Source organism: Trachinotus anak, unplaced genomic scaffold, assembly GCF_046630095.1.
Source record: "Trachinotus anak isolate AG129_WGS33_773 ecotype Australia unplaced genomic scaffold, CSIRO_AGI_Tana_v1 ptg000002l, whole genome shotgun sequence".
NCBI lineage: Eukaryota > Metazoa > Chordata > Actinopteri > Carangiformes > Carangidae > Trachinotus > Trachinotus anak.
In genome coordinates, this window is record NW_027273853.1 from 25,393,311 (window position 1) to 25,420,170 (window position 26,860).

General features: G+C 43.2%; 1 protein-coding gene across 2 annotated transcripts; it reads right to left on the reverse strand.

The window, feature by feature from the left end:
- Positions 1–1,717: 1,717 nt before the first annotated feature.
- Positions 1,718–26,579, reverse strand: kcng4a (potassium voltage-gated channel, subfamily G, member 4a). 2 transcript variants are annotated; one of them, XM_071458114.1, is made up of 5 exons: positions 23,278–26,579; positions 20,603–20,649; positions 19,743–20,453; positions 18,976–19,617; positions 1,718–3,297 (listed from the first exon to the last, which is right to left on the reverse strand). In XM_071458114.1, exons 3-5 carry the CDS (start codon positions 19,848–19,850, stop codon positions 2,419–2,421), a joined length of 1,629 nt encoding a protein of 542 aa, XP_071314215.1. In that variant the 5' UTR covers positions 19,851–20,453; positions 20,603–20,649; positions 23,278–26,579; the 3' UTR covers positions 1,718–2,418. The 2 variants fall into 2 exon arrangements, with proteins under 2 accessions (XP_071314215.1, XP_071314206.1); XM_071458105.1 differs by lacking the exon at positions 20,603–20,649.
- Positions 26,580–26,860: the final 281 nt, after the last annotated feature.

The following is a 26,860-nucleotide window of genomic DNA, read 5'->3' on the forward strand; positions in this document are numbered from 1 at the left end:
GAGTGACACTTACTTGGATTCCTCAACAATTTGAGAGTTTGTAGAACAAAAATCTGAACTTGTATGCTTAAATTTTCATTCATCTTGTATAAATATTCACACACATTCAAGCTGAATTTGATGTCAGAAAAAAACAAAACAAGAAAGCTTGGTGAAAAAATGTAAATTTCTATGTTAAAATTTTGGAAAATATTCACACACCTGTGTTCAACAGAACAACAGGTGTCATTACAGCCTCTTGAATTGTCACTGCAGGCTCATAAATTTGCTCTCTTGCATCACAAAGTGGCAAATCTGCAGGGCTTCACTTTTTCAATACCTCTTGCCATAAATGTGTTGCAATACTTGCACTTGTAGCTCTGGAAGTGAGAGAGAGGAGCAGAGTGGTGTGTGGGGGGTGTCTGGATGAAGCTAAACTAAACTAAGCCTCCTACCTTCAGCTCCCTACTGTTGTTTTTGTAAGTGTAAAATTCTTCAAATTTACTGTAAAAGGGCAAATTCCACTTCATCTCAATCATTTACCAAAATGCCAAACTATTCTTTTAAGCGCTCTAAATTTAGCCATTAAAAACCAAACTGCCCCTGACATAGTCACAAAAAAGCCTTGGACAATGTTATTGTTTTTTTTGCCATTTCAGACAAAAAAGTGGTGTTTTGGGGTCGAGTTAAGCTCCTGTTACATCAGCAGAAGTCATGACTTTATTTTTTCAAGTGGAGATTCATGAGTAAATCGACTGAACCATACAACCCCATCCAACCATCAGAACAGCTAAAGCATGTTTATCACCTGATGTGCATCTTTACTGCTCACACAAGTTCATTATCACCACAACTGTTCTTCAAATCATGAATATTATGTATAGGCTGCTTATGATAGCAGTGTCTTACACTATTGAGGAAATGGATGGATAATAGCCTTAATCTGTGTAATCCATCATATGTCATTATGTACAGTTGGATTGCCTCATTTAGGCTGATGTACTTTGGGCCATATGTTACTGCAGGAGCTCCAATTACAAATTCCACTGGACCTATAATTCCCACTAGAGCTATAGCCAGTGAAACAGGATGCCATATGGGCAGTAGATGCCATAATACGCCAAAAGCGACTGCACCGGTCTCTGGGAAGAAAAAAAATTGCAAAACCAAATTTAAAGATTTAAAGCAACTGGATGAAGTCATGTTTCAGGCCGTAACCCGTTTGCCTCTGCGGTCTTTAATCCTAACTCTAATCTAGATTACATCCACATCTGGCATGTCCCTGCGTGACTCCACGTCCCTCTTGAACCCCATGGTGTGGCTGATCACTCTTAGCAGAAAAAAGAGGGTGGCCTCGCCCATTTTGGAGGCCACCCCAGGATATGACAGTGGATGATTGTTCCAGACCTGAAGATGTAGCATTAAGCAGAGCTTCTTTGGTTGCATTATATATATTACAGAGATCCCCGTCCACAAACAGGATTTGTAGAGACACGGCACCCTTCCAGAGTGGTGTAATTGTGCACATAAAAACAAGGAGGTGATGTAAGACGGGGATTGTCACAGAATTGTTGTTCTCAGAATACTTATCTGTGTGTGTGTGTGTGGCTCAGACAGCTGTTTCTGTTTCTTCTTCTCTCAGAAATGTTCATCTGCAGGATTCTGATTGAGCATCCTGGCCAAAGCGATTAGACCCTCATACCCAGAACAAACCAAAAAAAAACTACAGCCCAGAGAATGGATTTCTCTCAGATTACCAGGAGAGCTTTTATTTGGAGCATCGCAAAGTACATTTCATGGTTGTTAGCGCTCATTCTCTTTCACTCATACACTCTCAAACATGCTGTCTTTCTCTCCATCCTTTCATTTCCTCAACGGTTGATTAAAAAAGTTCATTGTAGAGAACTGAGAAACCTCTTTGAGTCCAAGCACACAAACATACATGAGAGACAGATGGATATACATCTTATATGAGCCAAAACTATCAGTTTGTTTATGTTTCTTCAGAGAACATGGCTTCAAGCTTCTCAAAAAAAAAGTAAGAGAGGAGCACTTCTTTGAATTCTTGAAAAACTAAAAGTTGCAGTTGGACTTGTATGTATTTTCACAGTGGAAGGAAAAGCAACTTTGGACTGAATATTGCATGTTTATGGAAGCAGCCGGTTACTAATATTGCTGCAGTGGCTTTCTGGCCAGAGGAACTGGACCGTCCAATTTAAAGGGTTTTTAGTCTTTCTGTTCATGTGCAGTCAACAGTTTGCTCACTCATCAGACTGCAGAGCAGAGGAAATGTTCGTTTAATCTCCTTTTATCCAATGCAACACAGAGTGAGACCTTTGGAGCAATAGTCATTTGCAGTACTTTTATAGTATGCAAGACAGAGATTATTGACTCGTGTTCTTGGAAGTTTTGGGCTGAGTCAGTCAGTGTGAGTTCTGCTCAAAAAGCTGCTGCTGGAAGGCTATGGTTATTATTTGCTGCAGCCTCCCCTCCTTTCCCAAGCAGAGCCAGAGACTCTAGTGAGTGCACACTATCCTTGTCTAGACGTAATCCCAGACCAGTTGGAGCTGAGTCCAACCCTCCTCCTTCACCTCCTGTCTCCTGCAGCTCCCCGGTGGCAGCAGCAGCGGCGGCGGCTGCGCACTCCTCTTTGAACAATCGGTCATGCTCCATCTTGAGCTCTTGGTAAGAGCGGGAGAACATGTGGAAGATGGAGGTAGCAGGGAAGGCCATGATGAGGATCCCACTGAGGATGCTGCTCAGCGCTACAACCTGGCCTGGGATGGACCTCGGCACCATGTCGCCGTAGCCTACTGTTGTCATGGAGATAATGGCCCACCAGTAGGAGGCAGGGATGCTGCTGAAGTCGTGGGCACCAGTGAGCTCACTCTCAGCCAAGTGGACCAGCGGGGAGAAGAGGGTGACAGCAACGCAGAGGAAAAGCAGAAGGAGGCCGAACTCCCGGGTGCTGCGCCGCACCGTCAGCCCGAGCGTCTGCAGGCCGAGAGAGTGGCGAGCCAGCCGCATCACGTACAGAATTCTCAGCGCCCGCAGGATCCTCAACACCAGGCCCAGCTTGTCCAAGTAGCCCTTACCTCCTCCTGGCCTCTCGTGCTCCAGGGCTGGGTCTTCCTCTTTCACCACAAGCGAAACGTAGTAGGGAAGGATGGCCATAGCGTCGATGATGTTGAGCGGCCCCCGGAGGAAGTCCAGCTTGCTGCGGGCCTGAATGAAACGCAGGATAAACTCCAGGGAGAACCAGGCCACACACACCGTCTCTATGATGAACATGTTGTAGCACTTGGAGGAACACTCACCCTGAGGTAGAGAGGGAGGGAGCGGGAAGGGGGGGGGTTAGACAGGAGGCAAGACAGATGGGGAGGAGGGCATGGGGAGATGGGGAGAAGACAAAAATCCTCAGGTCAGATAATCACCCTCAATGATCATTAATAAATCAAGAGCTACTGTCACACATTGTGCTAAAGCTACTGCAGCAGCACTGATAATGCACTGAAAATACAGTGACACAATCAATCAATTATTTCATTAGGGCAGGTTTCAAAGATTAATATGACACTCAGTGAGAGCGGTGACAGGAAGCAATCCTGCTTGCATGCCCTCCAACCACAGTATCAAGGAAGAGTAATGCAATAATAAAAACATCTATGTGATAATACATGAGGAGATTTTGGAGCAGAAAGCTATTTTCTACAAAGCTTTGTCCTGTGGCATCACAAAGCTCCACTCTCTCACTTTCCCGTTCCTCAACAAATTAGTCTTCATTCCAACTCCTCACACTTCCAAATCCCACTGCAGCACTTAATCTGCTACTAATTATTTTTTCATACATAAGAAAAAAAAGAAATATAATTGCAGCGATTTATAAAGCATCAACCACCAGTGAACAAAAGCAATGAATACATTTACTTAAAAACTCAAGGTTGGATTCAGAAAAACCCAGCTTCTCTGAAAATAAGTTAAATTTCCACAAGTAATGGTCTCAATACATAATTTATTATTTCTAATGTTTGTCTTGTTGGCATATTGAAAGTTACTGCTGCATTAAATACATTTTTTAAATTAATATTTGAGGAAGAGTTTGCCTAACTCAACAGGTCTCTTGAGGCAAGGGTATCCTTGAAACAAACTAGTTTATACGAGGTCCATATCTAAAGGCAGACACATTTATAGCTGCTCCAAGTAACCGGAGTCAAAGGCGGGGTGAAGAGCCTGCTGTCATTAAGAGGATAAGATGTGATGAATCGTACAAATGGGGATAGTGAGGTGGACTTTTGGATTGTCTCTGCTCAAAGGCACTGATGGCACTGCACTGGATTTGTACACAGATTAAGTGACAGAGATAGTTGCGTAAAAAAAAAAAAAGAAAAAAAAAAACCTTTAGTAGGATACTCTGACTCTGCAAACTCTCTCACCTCTGCATATTTGTCTTGCAAAAACTGTCGGATGGAGCCCCTGCAGAGGGAATCTCTGGAAACAGTTGGATCATCATACTGACTGATTATACTGGACAGACGCTGCACAGGCTATGCCCAGTTTTAACTGAGAATCTATCACACATGACTCATTTTAGAATTTCTGTAGTGTAGTGTAGCTTTAAGGTGGCCATGATGCCAGATTAATTGCCTGAATAATAATTATTATTCTGGTGAATAAACCTTAGTTAAATTGTCACTTGACAAAACAGACAGGGGGGGTCTGTGTATATCTTATCATTGTCATGGTTGAAAAGTACTACAAAACCAGTGGTTCCCTGTCAAAGTCTGACCTTTTTTAATACATGCATTCACCCAAACCACCTTCTTTCAGTGGACTTTGTGGCTGTGAATTATCACTCTACTTCCTTCTTTGCTCCTGCTGGAGAAGAGTCATAAGAGCAACTGGAGGGCTTTGTCACTTGAAGGTAAACATATTTCATTACTGGGCATTTTATGAAACAACTGATGCTGTCATTTTGCTTGGGAGGACAGCCACCTCAGGCTACACCCTGATGTCCTTCTGGATTTTCTGGCTGCTGCCACTGGCAAAGATGCTGAAGAGTAAAAAACAGACTCACGGGCTCAAAATGTCCCTTAAACAGACAGTATGTCTGAATTTCTGTCTCTTCTGTGCAGATTAAGGATGATGTTGTGTCCTTTTCTTGAGTGCTTTGCTTTTTTCTAACTTGTAAGAAAACACTAAAATGCTGAAAATGAGACCACATGACTTTACATTAATTATTGAGGTGGACGTAATTTATGTTCGCTCAGCCTCTTCTTTCATTAGTGTCTCCTGTTTTCTACACTTTCCTCATTGTTCACTCTACATTTATCTCTTTGCTCACACTCTGTCTCATCTATTTTCTTTCCCTCTCATCCTTCTTCTTCTCTCTCCGCCACCCTCTCCTTTCTCCTCCTGCCTCTGTCTCCACCTTCTCATCACTCATTCTGTTTTCTCCTCCATCTCCCTCTCTGGACTCCCTCCCTCTCATCCTTCATGCTGTGTTTTCCCCTCATAGTGCTCTCTTTCTGCTCTTACTCCTTCATTCATCCAGTGTTCCTCTAAGAGAAACACAACTCCTTCCACCATTTCTCTATGCATGATGCATCCGTCACACACTTGTCCCTTTCCTCTGCCTTTCATTTATCACTCGTGTCCTTTCTGCCTTCCTCCCTTATTCTCATCCCACTGTGACTCTTAGCCTTTCACCTCATTCCTACATGTATCTGTAAGATATCTGTTTTGACTTCAGAAAAGTCCCTTCATGCTTTCATAGTAGTAGCAGCAGTCCTGGTTTGTATCTGTTCTGCATCTATCGATTATGCATCCTACACTAGCAACAGCAGTATATATTATTTTATCCTATTAACAGTTTGCCTTCACTTGCCTGCCTTCCCATTTCAAACAATAATTAAAGAATACTCTATCGATTTATTTTTTCCTCCTTGTCACAACTAGCACCTACATGACCCACAAAACAACTTGACCGCCAACCTTTTGCTTGGACATCTGTATGTGTTATGCTAGCTGCAGCTAATGTAGCCTTGAGCCACGAGCCTCAAGCAGAGATGAATGGGCTACAGGGGTCTGGTAACTTACTTCCACACCCTTTTTTTTTTCATCTCCAACCTTGTAGTCTTCAGCCCCAACAGACACCGACTCAAGGCTGTATACAACCCAACATACCATAAGAGATCTTCTTACAGTAGTACAGGCTGTAAAACGTGATTACCATGATTATAAAACTGATATGATGAACTTGCTAGATAACAGTGAGTTATTTACACAGACACCGAACAACCGCAGCTTTCATTTAGAGTCATGTTTCTGACCACCCGATGCATGTATATCCAATTTTCACAGTTTTTTATAATACTGCAGTCGACCTACTCCTGAGGGAAATATGTGGTTCTTTAGAGGCTAAGTGTTTCATTCACTAACCAGCTAGTTGCCTGCTGCATCTGGAAACAGGACTGATGAGAGACTCTGTAATGCTGGAGTCTATCAAACAAAAGCTGAAAGAAGCTAAAACGCTCAGTAGAGCTGAAGGGAGATGCAGAGACAGGTGATAATTCTCTGTTGCTTTGTCACAATGAGCGAGGCCTTTCACCTTATTGTCACTCATGCGACCGACAGTATTAACATAGAGTACTTTCTGATATCAGCTTGTTTTAATTCCTAATTGAGGCTACATGACTTAGTTTAGTTAAATATTAAAACCCAAGGCCCCATGTGGCTCCAACAATCCATCCAATGGAAATATTCTAGATGTGTGTTGTGCATCAACAGTTTAACACCTGTATCATAACAGCAAATATACAAAGTGATATTTTTACAATATTTACGTGTCTTTTTATGGCTTTAGGTAGTAAAAAAGCCCTCTGGTGGTATAAGAGATCAATTATAGTTCACGAGTGTTGTGTTTTCCACCCCAAATATGTTTAAATCAAATTCTTAACCCTCACAAATAAAACAGATTTCCACCTGTGCTTCATTTCAGCTTTCACATCATCGTAATTGTACCAAATAGCTTTCTGAATTACAGGAAGGTTTTGTGCTGCTCTACATAAGGGGCTACAAAATGCTTTGTGAATGAGCAACAAATCAAACATAATTCAAATAGCTGATTAAAGCATTAACTATTACACTTGTAAGTAGCACTATGGGCCTTACAAACTATGTTTATTAATGTGTTCTTTTGTTTTAGTTTGGTTGCCACCACCTCCTGAGGGAAGTTTTTTCTGCTAAATGCTCAACTATGTAGCTGCCTTCACCTGTCTGCAGTTCGGTGTTGGGCAGGTGACATACAGCGCGTTTATCAGAGCTTTGTCACTGAAAACAACTGCCAGCTGCAGCTGGAAGTGAGGCTAACAACAAGGGTTTTTACACCAGAAACACTGAAGCCAAAAAAGGCTAAAAAGCTCAGTGACAAGGGAAACAGCAGTGCAGCAGTTGTCAGTGCAGCAGCCCACACAGTAAAAAGTGGAACCACAATGGTTTAATCAAACCAATCCATGATTTCTCCAGAGGTCTGAAGGACTGACTGGGGGATATTTGTTTCTCAAGCAGAGGACATTAACAAAAGGAAAAGATGCAACAGATTCAACAGTTTAAAACATCTCTCCTTGAGAATTACCTCTTAAATCTTTAACTTAATCTTAATTTCTACACCTCTCCTCCTCCTTAATCTGCATTCCTCAGGTTTTCTCCGTCTGATGTAGCCATCTGTCTGTCCTGTATCAATCTCTCAGACACTTTCTCCCCACATCTCACGTGTTACGTCTCTCATGTGGACTCTCACTTACCCCCCCCTCACTGCTCTCTCTTGTGCTGACATTAGGCCCATCAGGGGTTTGCGACAGGGTTGTCACCCTCTGCATGATAGGCCATTTGTTACAGCTAGAAGCTTTCTACTTCTCCCTCTCTCTCTTTTTTTTTCAAACACACACATACGCACACACACACACAGATAGATACACATTCTCACACACACAATACCTCCCACAGTACCCACTATCTCCCTGACCTTATCTCCTCTGTACGAGTCTCTCTGGAACAAATGCTAGTGACAGCTCATTTCAACATAGACCCTGCTTACCCCTGCAGCTGTCTCACACGGGGTTTCACGTCATTGTCCATATTAACACATCTCAATGTCAAATTAACACAAAGACTGTGGCGAGGGTGAAAGTCATTGTATAAGGCATTTTAGGGACAGGGACACTTGAGGTCACCACTTGTCTGCTAACTTGAATTTCTAGAACAAAAAAAATTAGCTGTTACAGAATCCAAAATAAAGGTAATCACAAGCCTTTCTATAGAGAAAACCCAGAGGTTGTCTAAAAAAAAATTATTAAAAAAAGGACACAAAGGATACACACTCAAAGAAGAAGGCATAAATGTCTCATAGCTATGTCAGATTCCAATAATGGCTTTAGCCAGTAGTTCTGAATAAGCATCGGAGCATATATGGCTACAATTTATAAAGAGCCTTTATTGTGCATCTTTTTTTCTCACTCAGAAAAATGTATTTTACTGTATGGGAGTGTGACACTTCTCTCTACGTTTTTCTGAATATTCTCATGACTTTTTGTGATATTCTGCCACTGTCATCAAAATCTGGGCAGCCTTACTTTGGTCCAGTTGCAAATAGAAAATATCACACAAATGCTGTTGTATGATTTTCTGTAATTTGTCTGAAATGCCTCCAAAAAGCTCATTGCTTAGCAAAAGCTGACTATACATGAGTTAAATCATGTGCTTCAGTTTATGGAGCAGTTTAAGAAGAATAAATGTTTAGCTATCATGAGGCTAGTTAAGAATTTTGATGCATAATTTTTAGCGAACTAATAGAAAACCATCTTGGTCTTGATAGTTCTGTAGAGTCAAAAACAGAGCTCATCAGCTGTGATGCACAATCCACACTTTTATTCAACACTCTGCTGTAGCTTTAGAAACTGCTCCACAAAAGATGCAGACAAATGTGTTAAATTATGGTGCCTTCACCTTTACCTATTGGGTCTGTCACTATTAGCATGTTCCCAGGTAGCTGGTGTGTTAGCAGTCAGCTCATCATCAACTACCACTGTCAATAGTCACAACATCACCAGTCCACCTATTTCACGAGGACACCTGGATGAACTGTCTTACTCTGGTGTGACCAAGCCTTAACTTGGTAAAACTGGTACCCATCTGCTTTACACTGTGGGCACACTCATCCTCCCCATAATAAACTCTGAAACAGTATGTAATGTCATTCAGAAGAAGAAATTTTAACTCATCTGGATCCAAGATGGAGATTGTCTAGGATGGGAAACGAGAAAACGAAAACCTTTTCATTAATTCTGAATGTTTTAAAACTTACATTTAACCACACTGAAAGAATTAGAAATTGTGGATTTGAGGCCATTTAAGCAGGAAATGAGAACACCTGAAATCCAAAATGTCTATGTGACCTTTGATATTTGTATTCTAGGGAGGAGAAAAAAGACTAGATGGTGAGTGCAATGTTAGACAGAGGTTATATTGATACTTGTTTTAGAAGGAAAAACCTTGATATCCAATACTTAAGAATATAAAGACAAAAGTACCGTGGCAAATATTCTAGTCTGTACTGAATGCACAAATAAGTCCTGATGCAGGAAACAGACACACAGACAGAAGGTTTGAAGATAGGCTCATAGTCTGTTTAAAAATCATTATCATTCAGGCATGATAACCGCTGGCTGCATCTTGCTGTTTTGCCGGCACTAGCTGAGTGTTACGTTCTAGTAGACAGCATCCCGTCTACCCTCTGCCAGTGACCCATCAGTGTGCAGTGAGACAGCTGCTGGATGCTTCAACAGCGAGGTCACTCGGGTTACAACACGTTTGAAGTGTAAATGTGTCTCTTTATTGTTGAACAAGAGAAAGCTTCTATAGCACTGAATTATGAATGTGTTTTTTTTCTACTTGTGGTCTAGATAAAGCTCCACATTTCACTGTCTTCAGCTGATAATAATGATTCCTCCTATATGCATTTACCGTACTGTTCCAGGAGCGATACAGAGACACGTGGATGTCCGCTGCATGATCATGAACAAGTGCACTGCGTGAAATTTGGTTATCATCCTTAGTAGCACTCCCTGGTGTTTTGCCCTATCTTTGAATTTTATTCTACATCTTTTGCACAGTATGTCCATAACTCTACAGCTGCCTCATCTCCCAAATAGGTGGGAAAAAAAACTACCCATGATGGATCTGCAGTCCCACTGAGGGCAGGTTTGGAATGAAAGGGGAAGAAAAGAAAAGGAAGGATTCAGCCCATCAATCAACTTTACCTTGCAGCAGACCTTGAACATACCATTGAACACTGTTTCTCTGTGCTGCAGTGCTGACCTTGCGCTCACTTTTAAAGCTTCTCCATTGAGGAAGAACTGAAAGGAGGATAGATGGGATGAACGGTGAAGGAGACAAAGACAGAAAAAGACACAGAGAAAGAATTAGGGGGTGTGGTTGAACACCACAGTGGCCTTAACCTGAAATACAGCACATCTAGCGCTGTGTTCACTGGTCATGGGTTATTAAAGGGATTGTATTTTGTGACATGTCCATCCGTCATTGGGCTGTTCATCTGTAACCCAATAGCTGCATGTACGCACAAACGCACACAAAGTACGGATATAAAGAGTTGTGTTTGCACCCATTCATTTGCAAGAATCCTGATATGTATTATGATAAAAGAGCTACAAGCAGCCGCCCAGTCTCCAAAGACACACTGTCCACTGACTCTAATGACACTACATACACCGAGCACCATAACACGGACGTGAGCGTGACAGCAGAGCCCAACATTTTTATCTCCATATGTGGCAGCTGTGCAGGCTGCTGAACGAGCCATCGCCGCCAAAACACCAACAGCTTGTTCACGCACAAACACCCTAATGGAGAAAAATGAAAGAAGGAGGGTGGGGAGGACAGACAGATAGAAGAGAGGAGAGAAAGACAACAGATGAAACAAGAGTAGGTGGCTAAGCGCTGTGGGGGAATAGAGAAGTGAGGGATTACAAGATCAGCTGATGAGCAGAAGATGAGGTGACATCTGAAGCATGGGGCTCCCTTCACAACCAAAAAGTCTCTATTCTCAGTCTGTCGCCATGTTACACTCACACACACAGGTCTGCTGCATGCTGTGCTGGTCTGCTGCTAGCTGTGTGTAGGAAGAAGAGGCAAAGGTCTAAAAGGTGCGTTTGACTTCATTTATAACCGGGCGGAGCAGCAGTGTGAAGAGGGTGTTTGATTTCATCATAGCTCCAGGGGGAATGGGATTCTGATGTGCTGCAGTGACCAGAGAGGGCAACCCTGCAGGGGTGGACACCTGCTGCTGTGTATATGACCTTGGAGAATAGGGCTGCTGGTGTATTTGTTTTGTGTTTGCATGTGTGTATTTTGTGTGTTGTGTGTGCTGTTTTTCCTCTCCACCCTCTTCTGCCCTCAGTTTTTCTCTTTCCATGATGTTTCTGGTTTCACTGCCTGAGCCATTCCTCACCTGTCCAGCAGGTGTCCCCACTCTCTCCCACACACTCCCTGCACCATTATTTCTTAACAGCAGTTAGTGAGTTTGTGTCGGTGTCCAACCACAAAAATCACCTAAAAACTGAAAAGCACTGATGTATATGAAATGCTGTCATATAAAACTGAGTTTAAAATATCAGAAAGCCAGCACTTTGTTCTTGTATTTGGGCAAAATGAGAGAAAATGAATGAGAAAATAATTCACCCTCAGACTAATTTGTTCAGTCTTTAGCTCATTCATTTGTTTTCATCATTAGACCATCTGTCTCTAACAAGCAAGCAGTGTCTACAGACACAGTATATTGAACTTGAACTGTTTGTTACATGTCCCAACTCTAAAGCCGCCTTCTCTCAGCATCTGTATTTCGAGACCAAAATAGTGTACACTGTAATGGCCCAACAAGCCTGTCCCCATCCAAAGGCTCCACAGAGAGTGTAAGTGATGTATCATTTCCCAGAGTGCACATGAGTCAGCTGATGGTATATTCAGGTGTTCAAAATAGGAACTAGGTTATATTTACAAGGGTATCATCAACCTTTCCACTGGTATTTACCACTTCGTAGACTATTGAAATGTATGACTGTCCTTTCTGATGCACACGCTATTAGTTTTGGTCTGGTCTATCATATTTGTAGAAGGAAGTGCAGGTTCAACCCACTGACCTTCTGGTCTTTGAAGGACACACCTTTCTGTACCATTCACACATATCAAAAGAAGCTTGTTCTTTTTTTTCATTACTGCAGAACTGTAAAGGCTGCTTGAAATTTATAGCACTTTGTGTCATCCAAATTTTAAAAGATCATCACATGAGCATAAAGTCATTTTCTAAACAGTTACAAACGATGAGTGCAATTTGAGCAAGATCAGTTTACGACTTCAAAATGTCAAAAACTACCAAAGGTCTCTCCATCGACTCTGGCTTACAGTCGTAAACAATCTGCAGAGCTGACATATTCAGCTCTAACAAGCACTGTTCCCCTGCATTGTTCTGTATTTGACTATGCTGTGCAGTTCTGTCCTGGCATGGACAGGATAAACATCTCATACTTTGCTGTTCTCTCCCATAATCCCACTTGGCAGCCGTGCAGCTCATCAGACAGAGGGAATACAGCTCATAACCAGATTGGCTGTAACAGGCATGGAATCTGCTCGCCACTGATACGGTCAAAAACAGTACATACATGCCCACAGACACACAGGAGAGGCCTGTGCATGGTAATTATTAGTGCATGTGCATTCTCACACACAAACAAACACACACACACACACACACACACACACACACACACACACACACACACACACACACACACACACACACGCACACACACACAACACTGAAGTCTGGTAACCAGCATATAGTTCAATCATACAAATATTTACACATCCTCTTGTGGACTGAGGGTGTGTAAGTGAGAAAGACATGTTCTCTGTTATACAGCCGTAAATGGCAACTTGCTGACATGAGCAGAATTTTAACGTTCTGGGACACACACACACACTTTGAATTTCACATTGTCTCAGTTCTGATAAGATTATCTGCAGCTACTATAAGTTCCCTCTGACTCTGTTCTGACTGTGGGACATTGTGAGACATTATAAATACCCCACTGGGTTTACCACCCCTCTTTTCCTCTCTGCATCTCTTTTATTTTTGTTTCTGCTTCCTCCTTCCTCTGCCTCATTCTCTTCCGCTCCAGCCGCCAGCCTCCCTGAGCTCTTATTTAGGCTGCTTTCTTTGACTTACAGTCACTGTGACCAGCAGCAAGCCTCAAGCTCACCCTGCTGAGCCAACAAAGTTTAGAGACTCGGACACATATTTATGCTCCCTTCATGTGCATTTAATGGAGGCTGAAATTATGAGGAGGGGGAAATAAAATGAGGCACCCAAGGAATGCATTCTTAATTTTGTGTCCCTGATGTAACACACTAAACCGAGCCTCATGATTGATGATGTGCGCTTTGTCTTTATGGCTTTGACAATGTAGCAAGTTCACTCTGTGTTTAGAAAGACAGAAAGTGTACACGCACGCACACACACACACACACACACACACACACACACACACACACACACACACACACACACACACACACACATAAAACTGAGTCATTTAAAGCCTTACTGTGCTTTGCACCTCCCGTTACATTATGTGTTTCACATCTCAGGTGTGGATTATCTTAAATAAAATTATGTACTGAGAGGGCCTTCAACTGTACTATCCACATAATGTAATTCTGCACAGCTCAGAAGCAGAAGAGGTGCACGCACAACCAGAAAGATTATATCACGGCCAACACTTCGATCTTTTCCAAATGATTCTCCATGGAGGTGGACAAGATACCGACACAACAAACCTTGTTTCCAGTGATCAGGAGAAAATGATTTTTGTGACCACAACAAAGGTTGTTTTCACAGTTGTCAGAGCTTGTCAAGATCACAGAGTTAAACCAACTTTTGTTCTCTGGATCAAGAGAGAGCCTTCAAATCAAGTAATAAAGATGTATACGTGTCTTTTACTGTGCTAATGTGTGTGTCCCCCCTTCCTTATGTGCCCAGGTAATATCACTGTGTCTCAGAAAATCTTTAAACTTTGAACAGCCCCTCTGGGAGGAAATATAGAGGGGGAGGAAGGAGAGACAGGAGCCTTCACGGCTGGTTTCTTTCTCTGCTCTCTTGCTATCGTCTAGTCCTTCACCGCAACCTGGACTCCACTATTTCCTCTGTCATGTATGTAAAGAATTACCTTATCTTCCCTTCAGACATCACAAGACACATTATGTCCATCTGTCTCTCTTTCTCTTTTGTTTTTTTGTCTCTTAATAGATTGAGAACCCACACACTCTCTCTATAATCACTTACCCAGACAGGTTCTGTGGTTCAGAGAGATTATTGGCAGGTCTCAGCTTGAGAACAAGTGGATAGTCAATCAGAGAACGTGTCAAAACTCACAGTGTGAAGCTTAAGTCATGAAGTCTGCTGCTCTGCTGTCTCTCTCTCTCTTTCTCCATCACTTTCTCTGCCCTGCTCTCTCCGGATACTTGTGATTGATGCCCTGGGACGTAATTATTGAACAGCAAATCCCACTCCAATTTATGGCATTAAGGACATAAAACGGCCACTTCAATTACTCCCCAGGCCAGAATATGACTGAATTAGGAAAAGGAGAGCAAATCTGATGAGGCTGTCTGAAAATACTCACCCATCACCCGGCGAGAATATTAAAAGACATGAATCCAAGTGACACTTACTGAGAGTAAAGCGCTTTGATGTATATGCGGTAAATTAGTGAAAATGAATGCAGAGAAAGTTGCTGCTTTGCCTCAAAGTTTTATTCAACAATATATGCAAGGAAAGTCAGAGTCTTTGGTGGATATTTGACATTTGGACAGCAACTAAATGTAAACTCAGGCAGGTTATCAATATGTGCTGAGACCTGCTGCTTTCCAGAGAGAGTTAAAAACTGCAAGCGCCCTGTTCTTTCTAATCTAAACACTGTTGATATCCTGTCAGAGATTTGACTCAGGGAGATTAATGAGGTCACTGCCGGGTTACGACAGTGGCCACAGCAGAAATTTATCTCATGAACTAATGAATATGGAGGCCACCCCAGCAATCTCCTTTGAATAACATGGCTATAGTCTGGAACTGTTGTGTCTTATAATGAGACACACATGCATATATACAAACAGAAAGAGAACAGTTTAGTCTAGGCTGACAATTACATAGTGAAAGCAAGGTCATTACCATCCTAACTGCAGATAGTTGGCTACATGCTAACTGTGGTCCTTTTGGTTACTGAAGCCATGCTAAAAAACTTTGCACAATGAGGGTATTTTTTCACAAAGGACCACAGATTGACCCTTACATCACACAGATGTCAGCATGGAAGAAGTGGTTGTGACTTTGATCAAACAAACATGTTGAATATTATATAAAAGTTGTTATTTCTGTATGTGAACTTACACTGACCTGTATTGCTATTTCAATCTCATACATGCTTGTCGCTATTTTCCTGCCGCTGTTTTTCACAGATATAGCCAACTAACAAGCTATGTAGGAGGAGGATGCTCAAGTTTCTTATTGCCACCTACAAAGTTGTGATTGGTCACCTGTTTCTCCAGCTGGGGACAGCAGCTGCCAGCGAAAACAACATCGGAACTATATTTAATTTGCTGAACAACTCTGAGCTGTGGGTCTGGAAATTTCTCACTTCCGTAAACTTATCTCCTGAGCCAAAGCTTCACATGACAAGCTCTGTGGTGGAAAATATAATGTTCACATAATGACCTTGGACAATTTAATTTTCTAGTTTCTTACTTTGAGGTATTCATGCTGTCCAAAATGTTAACATATGTCCATAATGATCAAAGACTGAACTTTGACTTGAAACTCTTCAGCCCTGCAAACTCCTCTGACAGTTTAACATTTCTCTCAGCTAGGTCTAAAAACCCATCACTGTTCTGGATCCGATTTTATATCAACACTTCATGCATCTATATGAACTTCTGAAATGCATCAGAGGGGGCTCTTTTTCCGGTCAAAATGTTGCAAGTATACACAGCATGGAGGAATAATAGTGGCACCACAGTTTCATAGCTTATACAGTGGGAAGATACACACCCACAGCAGGGGATGGAAGAATGATGGAGGAGTTAGTGGACTCGAAACTGAGCCGTAAGATAAAAGCCCCTCCAAGGGCATTTTGCTCATAACAATATACTTTTGATAGAAGGGATCAGCTGAGGACAAGCAGAAACCCATAACGTAGAGATAGACAGAGGGGAGCAGGAGGAGGAGGGGTGGGGGGTGGGGGGGTCAGGCAGTCTTTATCTCTTGCTTTCTTTTCACCAGAATCTCCCTCTCATCCCTTTTTAAATTCATGCTGTTGCTCTCTTAGACCTACCCTCTATATGCCCTCCTCTTCCTCCATCTTCCACTTACTTTATCTGTCCTTGCACACTCCTTACCCAAACAGAGGCAGGCAGAGAAGCAGGATAAATGATGAGTGGACGAGGGAATTTTCACTCCAATCCAGTGCAAAGCAGAGCAGAGACAGAGACAAACAGCAGGGCCATGTGAATTAAAGATGACAGGAGCCTGCTGTCCGTGCCTAGGCATGCTAGCTGGACACCGAGGAGGGAGTTCAGCACCCGAACATGGGAGAATAGTGAAACTCAGGAGCGTGCAGGGAGAGAAACATGAAAGCAGCAGATGGATTTGTTTACTTTTGGAGAGAGCTGCCATCCCCTTTCCAAGAATGAGCACAGAAATGCAAGGAAAGGTTTGGATGAACACGCACACTCTAAATGTCCTCACAATCCATAGTGTCCTCACAAGGCGGACACAACAATACACAAACAATGTCCTCACAAGGCAGCAAAATGTGAGAGACAACCATACACGCCTAAGGTGCACCTCTGAGGACAGCTTGATTTTTGCCATGGAGACTGACTGTCTCTGTTACTGTGTTTACCTGAGAGAATTAAAGCAGAAAAGCTCAGTTTCCTGTTTTCATCACATATGCAACACTGATACTACACATCAGGAAATAAAACCTCTTAACTTTGAGCAACACTTGCAGCATGTCTCTGCTTCTGCTGCCTGAATACCTGCGAGTCCTGCTGTATATCTGATCCTGTTGTTGTGAACCTTGTCACTGGTATCAGTGCGCAGAAAATAAATCTGCAACAGAAAATGATTCTATTATGATTTCTTTCCCCACTGAGGTAATTCTTAAAGATTTGTCCCATTGTACCTCGTAAAAGTTCCATATCAAATGGTACCAGCCAGTCCAGCAGGTTTACAAGCATCCACTGAATCAGACCCGTGGACACTGTCCAATCCTGTACTCAAGTGCTTCCATCTGTGTTCTTAAGACCGTCACTGACTACTGGACTCCTCCTGGCAGGGCTATCGAAATCCTCTCCTCAGCCTCTACGGCTCATCAAGCATTCTGCAGCCAGCACTCTCCTCCATCTCGCTAAATTCTCCAGTATCACACCCCCCTGGACTTGAGCCTTTGGCTGACTGTGACTGCTCATATCAAAATCAATACAGGGGGAGGCTTCTGTTGATGACTTCGCTGTTGAACATGTGTGTGAAGTTTTCCTGCAGCAACCAGTCTCTGCACACACACACACACACACACACACAAACACACGCACGCACACACACAGGATGTGCTAATAGTTCTTTAGGGTTACCTTGGGGAAAGGTGCTCAACCTTCTCCTGATGCAGGTGTTAAAATAAAGGGGAAACTCTGTGAAAATATGGAGAAGGGTGAAATCTTTGCCTGGAAGAAAAATGTATATGTAATTTCATTTAAGTGGCAGAAAGCTGTTCATGACTGCAGTGGATATGCTGCAGTAAAATTTTAGTTAGAGGGCAACATAAGGCTCAAGAGTAAATGTGCGCAAAATTCAGGGAGAGCCGTATCGGTTACACTGGATGAGTTCATTACTATTGTATGTGCATGTGACCATGTGAGAGTGTGTGCAGGCATGTGGCTGTCAGTGCACGTATGTGTGTGTTTTTGCATGTGCAAATTTGTGCAACTGTAGGTGTGTCTACTGATGCATACATTTGTATGCGTGCATGTGTCTTTTGTGTGAGATAGAATGAGCCCATTTCATTATTCCCCAGTGTTTACTGACAGATACTGGACAGGCCTCAGTGAGCAGCCTGGGCTTCATTATCCCACGCTGCTATGGGTAGACACAGATCACAGGACATGCACGACCATCACACACACACACACACACACAACAGCATCCCACAGGGACATTTAAGAGGGTGTGACGACTGGGAGTTTTTATATTTGAGAATTTTAAAGCCCTACTTTTTGCAGCATTTCAGTGTCTGCCTCAGTCTAAAATGAATAAAACAAGAATCTTGCACATTTCTTTTTCACTCTTAACCTCTGACATACCATGGAAATGCACCAGTGAGTAAATTCAACTAACAAAGTGTTGGAGATAATGCCTAAATGAGCATCCACATCGTCATGTTAAGTGTTACTTCATAATTACTATTAACCACTGTTATCTGTCATTATTATTGATAACACCATTACCTACACAGCTGTTCCTGGTCTTTCTGTCTCTCTTTTCTCCTCTCTCCTCCCCCCACCACCCCTTTTTTTATCTCCTCCTAAACCCAACCGGTCGAGGCAGATGGCCACCCACCGTGAGCCCAGTTCTGTTGGAGGTTTCTTAATGTTAAAAGGGAGTTTTTCCTCCCGCCTGTCGCCAAGCGCTTGCTCTTTGTGGGAACTGTTGGGTTTTTCTCTGTAACAAAGTGAGGTCTTGATCGTACCCTGTAAAGTGCCTTGAGATAATGTATATTATGATTTGGTGCTATACAAATAAAATTGAATTGAATTGAATTGAATTACTGTGTTTTCGTGCAGGGAAGAACTGTGTGCAGACTCTGGCTTACTCACCCTGTCCTCTTCTTCTCTGAGGTCTGGCATGGTACTGATGCATAAGCTGACCACTGTCACCGCAACCATGATCACTGACAAACAGGCAAAGATCTTCCCCGGTAAGCCAGACTGCGGGTTCTCCACCATATCTCTCAGCCAGTTCATCACCTTACGGTACTTTGTTTCCTCCACTGGCACACGCTGCATGGCGTTTCTCTGCCTGCGCTCCTCCTCACGCCGCTCCAGGTCGTGCACCTCCTCAATGCGTGTGTACATCTTCCTCTTGCAGCAGCGCTCCATGTATGCCATCTCCACACCCCAGTAGGCCAGCTCATCGTGCAGGGAGAGGACGCACATTTCCCGCAGCAGGCGCAGTTTCCCCGCAGCCAGGAAGTTGAGGATGACCCTGAAGGCGGACGGTGAGCGGTCGAAGAAGAACTCCTTGCGGGCCTCGTCGTAGTCGTCGCAGACCCTGGCGATTTCCTCAGGTGACCGGCAGCCACAGAGTCGGCCAAGTCGGGTGAGGGGGAACTGCTCCAGGGTGCTCCAGGGGAAGGTGTAGCGGTTCCCCCCAACGTTAATCACTGCCAGCAGGCCATGGTCGATGGACACCAGGTCCTCTGGCCGACGGATGAACTGAGCCCTCTGGTAGTAAACACCCTGGAGAGTGAGAAATGAAAAGCTTCAATGCATGAGAAGCTGCATCTGAAATATTTGTGTGTACAATTTGTTTTCCACAATTTTACCACTGATCTCTTTTACTTTGATGACAATTTCACTCATACCTTGATGGTCTCAGTTTCAGGGATCTCAGTGAAGATGCGGTCAAGGCTGCTGTCATCACTGACGGACAGATTGCTGAAGTCATGGTTGGCGTTGCTGATGATGGGCATGGCGGCATCTGGAAAGCACGCTGCTCCGTACTGGGCAGCTCAGAGTAGGAGGTGATGATGGAAAGAATCTACAACACTAAACTTTTCAGTCTCAGGACACAGCAGTCCTTTTTGTATTGCTCCGACCAATCACGTTAAAACCTGCCCATGCTCAGTTCTACTGTACACAAGCAGGATATAAAAGAATGGCTGTAGCTTTTGGTCTCTTTGGTCTTACAGCCCCCTCATAACAAGGAGTTGTTTCTCAGCAACAGACACTCTATGGCTTTGGCTTCCAACCAACAGAACAAACCTGTTGTCACATTTGAAGGTTTGTGGGTTTTGACAGTGCCGTCAGGGGTCCACAGACCACTCAGCTGGTGTATCAGGATTCAGCATCAGATCAATGGGTAATCCCGCAGTGAAGCGCGAGTCTGGAAAAGGAAAGCCCGAATATAGAGAGTGGGTTAGGACTGATCAGTGGCTGATGGCTACAGAGGATGATCTAGATCAGTCAAAAAGCAATATGTGGAGCTCTGATGTGTCCGGGGACTGAGGGGGATCTTCTGTGTCGCCGCAGCAGGATTAGGGAGGGCCTAGACATGTGGTGGCATCATGCAGGCTCTGAGAAGGACACATAAGGAGAAAGAGAGAGCGAGAGAGACATGTCAGAATGGGTGGAGGATGAACTGAGACTGAGGCAAAAATGGATAAAGAATAAGAAAGAAATGGTGTGAGGCCAGAAAAGGGTGATGAAGAGACAGAGAGCACACCTCAATGAGACTGCAGTGCTGTAGGCTCCACCCCCATCTCTCACTTCCTTTCAGTGAGAAACAAGACAGACAGAGAGATCAGCTCTGCTGCTATAAAAGTATAGTCACTGTGGTCAGTACAACAGGACTTCGACTGATAGCGAAGGAATTTACAGTCAAAGCAAATTCCATTAATGGCAGTGTGGCTGCTGCACTTGGCATGGGCGTTAGAAAATTAAGAAATAACAGTAGAAAAGAACATTCAGGTTGTGTGGTGTTAGTCACACTTAGAGTGAGTTATTGGCTGTTGAGGATGGGCAGCAATCCTTGCTACAGACACTGAAACACAGGGTCCAAAATGTTTTTCTTGGCAATACGACTGCCCTGGAACTTATTGGCACTGTTAGTTGTCACTGTTGCCCAGAAAGGTTTGCTGTATATCGAAGCCTTAAATAGTTGTGGTCCATTCCAAACTGGGTCCTATTATACCAGTATTTGTCATTTACTGACTGCATCTAACTTACAGATTTATTTTTTTAAATTTATTTTCCTACTATGCACCAGGCTTGAAAATAGACCCCTTTCAATTTTCTGACATTTGTCAGAGCACAAGTGTAATTAATAACGGTAATAAAGGCTGCATTCCAGTTAGCCATTGCAATGATTTTAAATATGCATGAGCCCTTTTTGCGATGTCAAGTCAAAATATCTGCAGTGAAAGGGTTTGTGATTATTTACTTACTATAAATTATTGCATAATTCTACGACATTCTACATCTTTTCATTGTATTATTACAGGACGGACATCAAAATGTGTGTCAGTGAGTTGCACACATGCTAATACAACTTAAAATATCTCAGTCTTTTTATAAAGGTTTTAGTAAAGTCTTTGTGATGGGTTTTATAAGCGGCCCATTGTTTTCATTAGTTCTCAGGAGGTGTGGTAATTCTACATTTTGATATATAGATTTTACAACTACAGATCAGTGTACATTCAGCTCCTACATCTTTACAGACAGAACCAGTCTGTAGAGACTGGAGGTGAGGATGTTTTTGCTACTGAATGCTGTAGTGGCAAATGATGAAAAAGGAAGGCCTGGGCTGAAACAGCTGGCATTATCCTTTGAGACACATTTTTCAGTGGCTTGTTGTGTCCAGCTACTAACAATAAAGCTGACTTGTGTTTGGGCAGCTGCCTTGCACTTATCTCCTGCCAGCTTTTTGAATATAAAGCTATAATAGATTTTCTACACATGCCACAGCAAGCTAAGTAAAGTCCCACTCTTTTCTACACATTTATGAACACACATGTAGTCACTCCTTTCCCTGCGCAAACACAGCACTCATCCTGTCACTGTGACCAGCCCTGACTCACAACCCTGATGGTGAGCGCAGCAGGTTGTCCTGTAAGACTAACACAGACCTGTGAGTCTGTCAGTCACACATACACTGCTCACAGTAAGAAGAATATTATCAACAGCCTCGACATTGTTCTGCACGGTATAGCTATCTACAGTAACCACAGGCTTATTGAATGTGTGACTGGACAGTGCAGACAGCTTGAAGCATTGGACTGCACTAACTTGCAGCACTAATTTAGATCCAGGATGGGATCCTGTACTGGAGAAACCAATAAATCACCTCTGTCATAGTGCTGGTGTTTCATTTCCCCCTTCACAGGGGGAGTATGATAAACTATTTATTAATCGATCTGTATTCCCTGCAGATGTGGCTGGTTTTTCATGGTGGAAAGTTAATTGAAGGAGGTGTTTTTAGCAGCACACTGGTGGGATGAGCTGTACTGCACCTCCTGCCTCTCCACTGGATACAAATGACAGACAGCTGAGGAGGGATATCAGACGAAGTGGGAAATAAAATTAGCTTAATGTACATGTGAAGGGTGACATTTTGCAAGATGAATTTATTGCAAACAGATACGAAGCACTCTTGAACAAAATCAAACTTCTTTAAAAGTTATATGAAAAAGTGGGCATGGAAAAAAAACACAAATCAATAAATCAACAATTTTTAAATTTAGTTTTGCTTATATTGACATGGAGTTTCTTTTCTATGACTTCTTAATTGATGAGGTCATAGCACTCAGTCAGTCAGCTTATGTTATATTCATGGGCATGTCAACGGTGACTGCATTTGCCAGGAGCTGGTTGAGAGACCCACGTCTCATATGGATCGGGTTGCTTTAATGCAGGAAAACTCTCTATACCTCTCTCTCTCTCTTTGTTTCTCTCTCTCTTCAACTTGGAAACACACACACACACACACACACACACACACACACACAGGGTCACACGGAACAATTTTGCGCCCTTATCAGACCTAGACATTTAATTAAACAGGGCGTTAAATCAGGCGTTTAATTAAGATCTCATAACGATAATTTTGTGGAAAGGAAAACAAATAGTGGGGACGCCTCAAGTCAAAGTGGGGTGTTTTACATCCCTTTCCTTACTATTAATTTAAACCTGGCAGCTATTTTGGTTTCAAAAACCTACTTCTGAATCAAATACTCTGTAACTATTTGTCTTAGCCCACTGTGAGCTGCAGTGTTGACAAGGTGCAAAGGCTCCAGCATTTCTCATGTAAGTATTGTGACAGCGCATTTCAACTTCAGACTAACGCAAAGCCACAAACACAACCCCCGCAGACATCAGTGTAACTTATGAAGTGCATCTTACCACCCGGAGCCCCGCACTCATCTCCAGACGTCCAAACCAGCTCGGTGTCAAATCCCTCTGTTGCCTCGCAGTCCCGCCGATCATTCAACATCGAATCGGGGTGTCATAGACAATTCCCAACCGCAACATTTACATCATAATGGCAAGGATACCTCTCCGGTGCCCGCATCATCCAAGCCGGTGCAAGGCGCGCAGACAGTCCGGACATACCAAGCGGGCAAAGGTTTGGTGCGTTGAAAGTGTCCCGTTTGTGGTGCTGCAGGAGGAGGAGGAGGAGGAGCAGGGGAGGGGGGAGTCGGAGCCACGGTGCGCAACAGAGGAGACTCCGGGCACCCAGGTTCAACTTTGCGTAAAGGTGACGACAGGCGTAATAGCGACGGGGAGCATGGGAGCTCCCGGTTAGAAAGGAGAGGTGTTTTAACAAATCTGCGAGGGGAGAGTGGCTCTTAGAGTGGCTCCAAATCCCTCCTTTAGCTTTTAGACCGTATGAAATTCAAGGACACTGAGGAGATGCTCTCAGTGTTTCCTGCCCTGATCGCTTTGCGCGCAACAGAGGGCGCGGTTGCCTCCCAAATTACCTCCACCAAAGGTTGGTTTGAAATCTGCAGTGAAGCAGCAAGTGAGAGGCTGCAGTTTGAGTCCGATATCATTTGACTGACATAATTTACAACGACACCAATAAATCTTAACATTAAATAAAATAAATGCGTCTGAAAAGGAAAGATCTTAATTTGCCTGGTTGATATCGGCTATTTTAACACTTAATGTTGGAACTAAATGGTCAGTCTGGATATTTTTTTCAATGTGCTGGCTGAAGTGGATAGAAAAGGAATCCCTTTTACTTTAGACATAAGCAGAAATTGATCATCTCAAATCATCTAAAAGTAGGCTATTTAGAATGTTTTGTTTTTGTATATGTATTACATGAAAAAGCATGCTAGGTAATATAATCCTGTGTGGAATGGGTTAAATGTTTGGCATGACAGAAATAAAAACAAACAAAAATTTGAATGCCATGTAGAAGAGAAGATCTCCGTTTGAAGGGGCGGTCACAGTGACACTGAACAGCTGGCCAAACTTCTGGCTGTATAATAAGTAAATAGACCTCACTGTGCAGAGCTGACTTTGAAAACCCCGACACATGCAGTATCCTGCCAAACCCCTGCAAAACTGGCGCCAAATTTTCACAAGATGATAGTTCAGGAAAAAATAGAAATAAAAGTCATTACGCTAGCAGATTCATCTGCATTTCTGTCCACACACACACACACACACTTTGTCCTTGAAAGGCAGCTCATTAGGTTGCATGTGCCTGAGGGAACTACTAAAACAAGCAAACACTTTGTCCAGGTCCTTACAGCTGCTAACGGAGCAGACAACACATTAGTGAGGGTACAGATGGAAACTGAAGAGGTAGGGAGGTGGGTTCTGTGTGTGTGTGTGTGTGTGTGTGTGTGTGTGTGCCAAGAACACACAAGAGATGTTCATCTTGTTGAATCCCTCCATCACTATTCATTAACCTACAGTGCAGCATATGCCCAGGGCTGGTTAGTGCAACATGAGACTGATCACACACGCTGGGCTATTAGTTCTGTCAGCTTTTTTTTCTTCCCTCAAAGGAGATGACATTTTAAGTGTCCTGCAATCTGCCTCAGAGTGACAGTAATGCAATGTGAATTTTTCTTTCTTTCTGTCTGTCATTTTCTTTTCTTTTGTTTCGTCAGACACAGAAACAGAAAGACACACTCACACACTGACAGAGAGGTGTATATCTGGCATAGGTGGTAGACAGGGAAGACCAGAGTCCTCTGACATTAAACCAGCTAACTTGTTTATGTGTTGAACCACCCTCAGTCCCCTCTGTTTCCCTGCCTCATTGTTTTTTTATTAATCTCATACCTGCAGCTGCCCACCGTCTATCTCACCACAATGCCAATTCACCAGAAGCCAGCACACACATGCAGCAGAAAACACAAAGATAGCTGCAGCCCTGTCGGTACTAATAGCAGGCTTCAGTCTGGCGGATTAAGAGTTTAATCCCTCACAGGCAAGAGGGGGCTGAGATGAGATCGCGGCAGCCGGTGTGCTGGGTTCTGATGCGCAGTGGTGTGAGGGGCATGCAGGAGAGGAACAATGAGTCACTCAGCTATTTAAAAACCATTTGCACGCACGCTTTCACACGGATGGCCACTTGAAGGTCCCACCCGATAGCCCTGACCAACTTTTCCACCCCCTAAGATCTAAACCTGACTGTTTTTTCTGTCTCCTCCTCTGACTTCTCAGTGTCTCTTCTCGCTGTGATTCTCTGAATAGCCTCCCCTGCTGAAATGTGTTTGATCTCCACACATGCAACTTTTGATCAGGTTAATTGCTCTCTCAGCAGACGATGTGAATAGACAGATTAACACTCAGCACCCAGGATGGAATGAAGAGACGGGCGTGGGGGTGGGGGGTGTCGGGGCAAAGGGACAAAAACGAGAAGGGACAGAATCAGGATAATGGATAGGCAGAGGTAAAGATGAGAGAAGGCATTTGTTGGGAAAAGGAAAGGGAAAGGTTGACATGGGGGGGAAGACATCTTTTAGAGGGCTGCAAAAGAGATGATGAGAAGTGGGATCACAGGAGTGGAATTAAAAGAAGAGGAGGACAGGTTGATGAAACACAGCTGTGTGCTGTCAGGACAAGCAGGGCAAGCTGTGCTTGACCAGTTAAAGCTAAAAATAGACACATCTCGCCTTCTCAGAAAAGCGTTCTGTCACATTAAGGATCTGATTTTGCCTGTTTACATTCAACTTGTAATTTACTGCCCTCTTGCGGCTGCAGTAGGCCACTGTCTCTGGAAGCTAGCTTGAGTATCGGCCATTGCATCTATCATTTCTGTCATTGTCGTGGGCGTGGCCATGTCTCGTTGATAAAAACTGGGGCTTGTCAAGCAGAGAGAGAGGGGAGTAGCATCTTTTGAATGTTTGCACATTGCACATTGAGGATGTCCTAGAATCTTTGATGGGTGACTAGTTATAGATATCTACAGAGAGGTGTGCTTGTCAAGCTACCTTTGACTCAGCTTCCACCATTTCTGATCAGAGGAGATCTCCATATGTTTTTCTGGTGGTGCGGACATGCATGTGGTTCCATTCACACTACAAATTGAGGTTCTGCATCAGTCTGGTGTTCCATGCATTTACACATTTGCCAATCCACACTCCTTTCCAGTTGGTAGCAGGAATGCAGCACAACAATGTTTGCCAACTGCTGTAAAAAAAAACTGCTGAGAAAATAAAACGTGATCGCTTAACGAGAATGAAAGAATAAGACCGGGGTGCACATCTTTGCATTGTTTCAGCATCTCTTCAGTACAATACTTCATTTTGTAATCTGGAGCATGCACAGTCAGTGCACTTGCTATGTGTACAGTCCACACAGTCACAAATTTTATGTCACATGGACGCAGACAGTTTGTGCTAAGAGGTAGCAGGTAGCAACAGCAAATACATGAACAAATTACACTGTGATTACACCTTGGTCAATGTTTGAGTCAGAGTGTATTGTAGAGCAGCTTTTTAATAGCTCCATTTATAAGGAT

Excerpts from the sequence above, each read along its gene's own strand:
- kcng4a (XM_071458105.1), bottom strand. The coding sequence starts at position 19,850 with ATGCCCATCATCAGCAACGCCAACCATGACTTCAGCAATCTGTCCGTC. Across the intron at positions 19,618-19,742 it reads CTGAAACTGAGACCATCAAG|GGTGTTTACTACCAGAGGGC; the intron begins GTATGAGTGAAA and ends CTCACTCTCCAG. Across the intron at positions 3,298-18,975 it reads TCAGAGAAGAAGAGGACAGG|GGTGAGTGTTCCTCCAAGTG; the intron begins GTGAGTAAGCCA and ends TCTCTACCTCAG.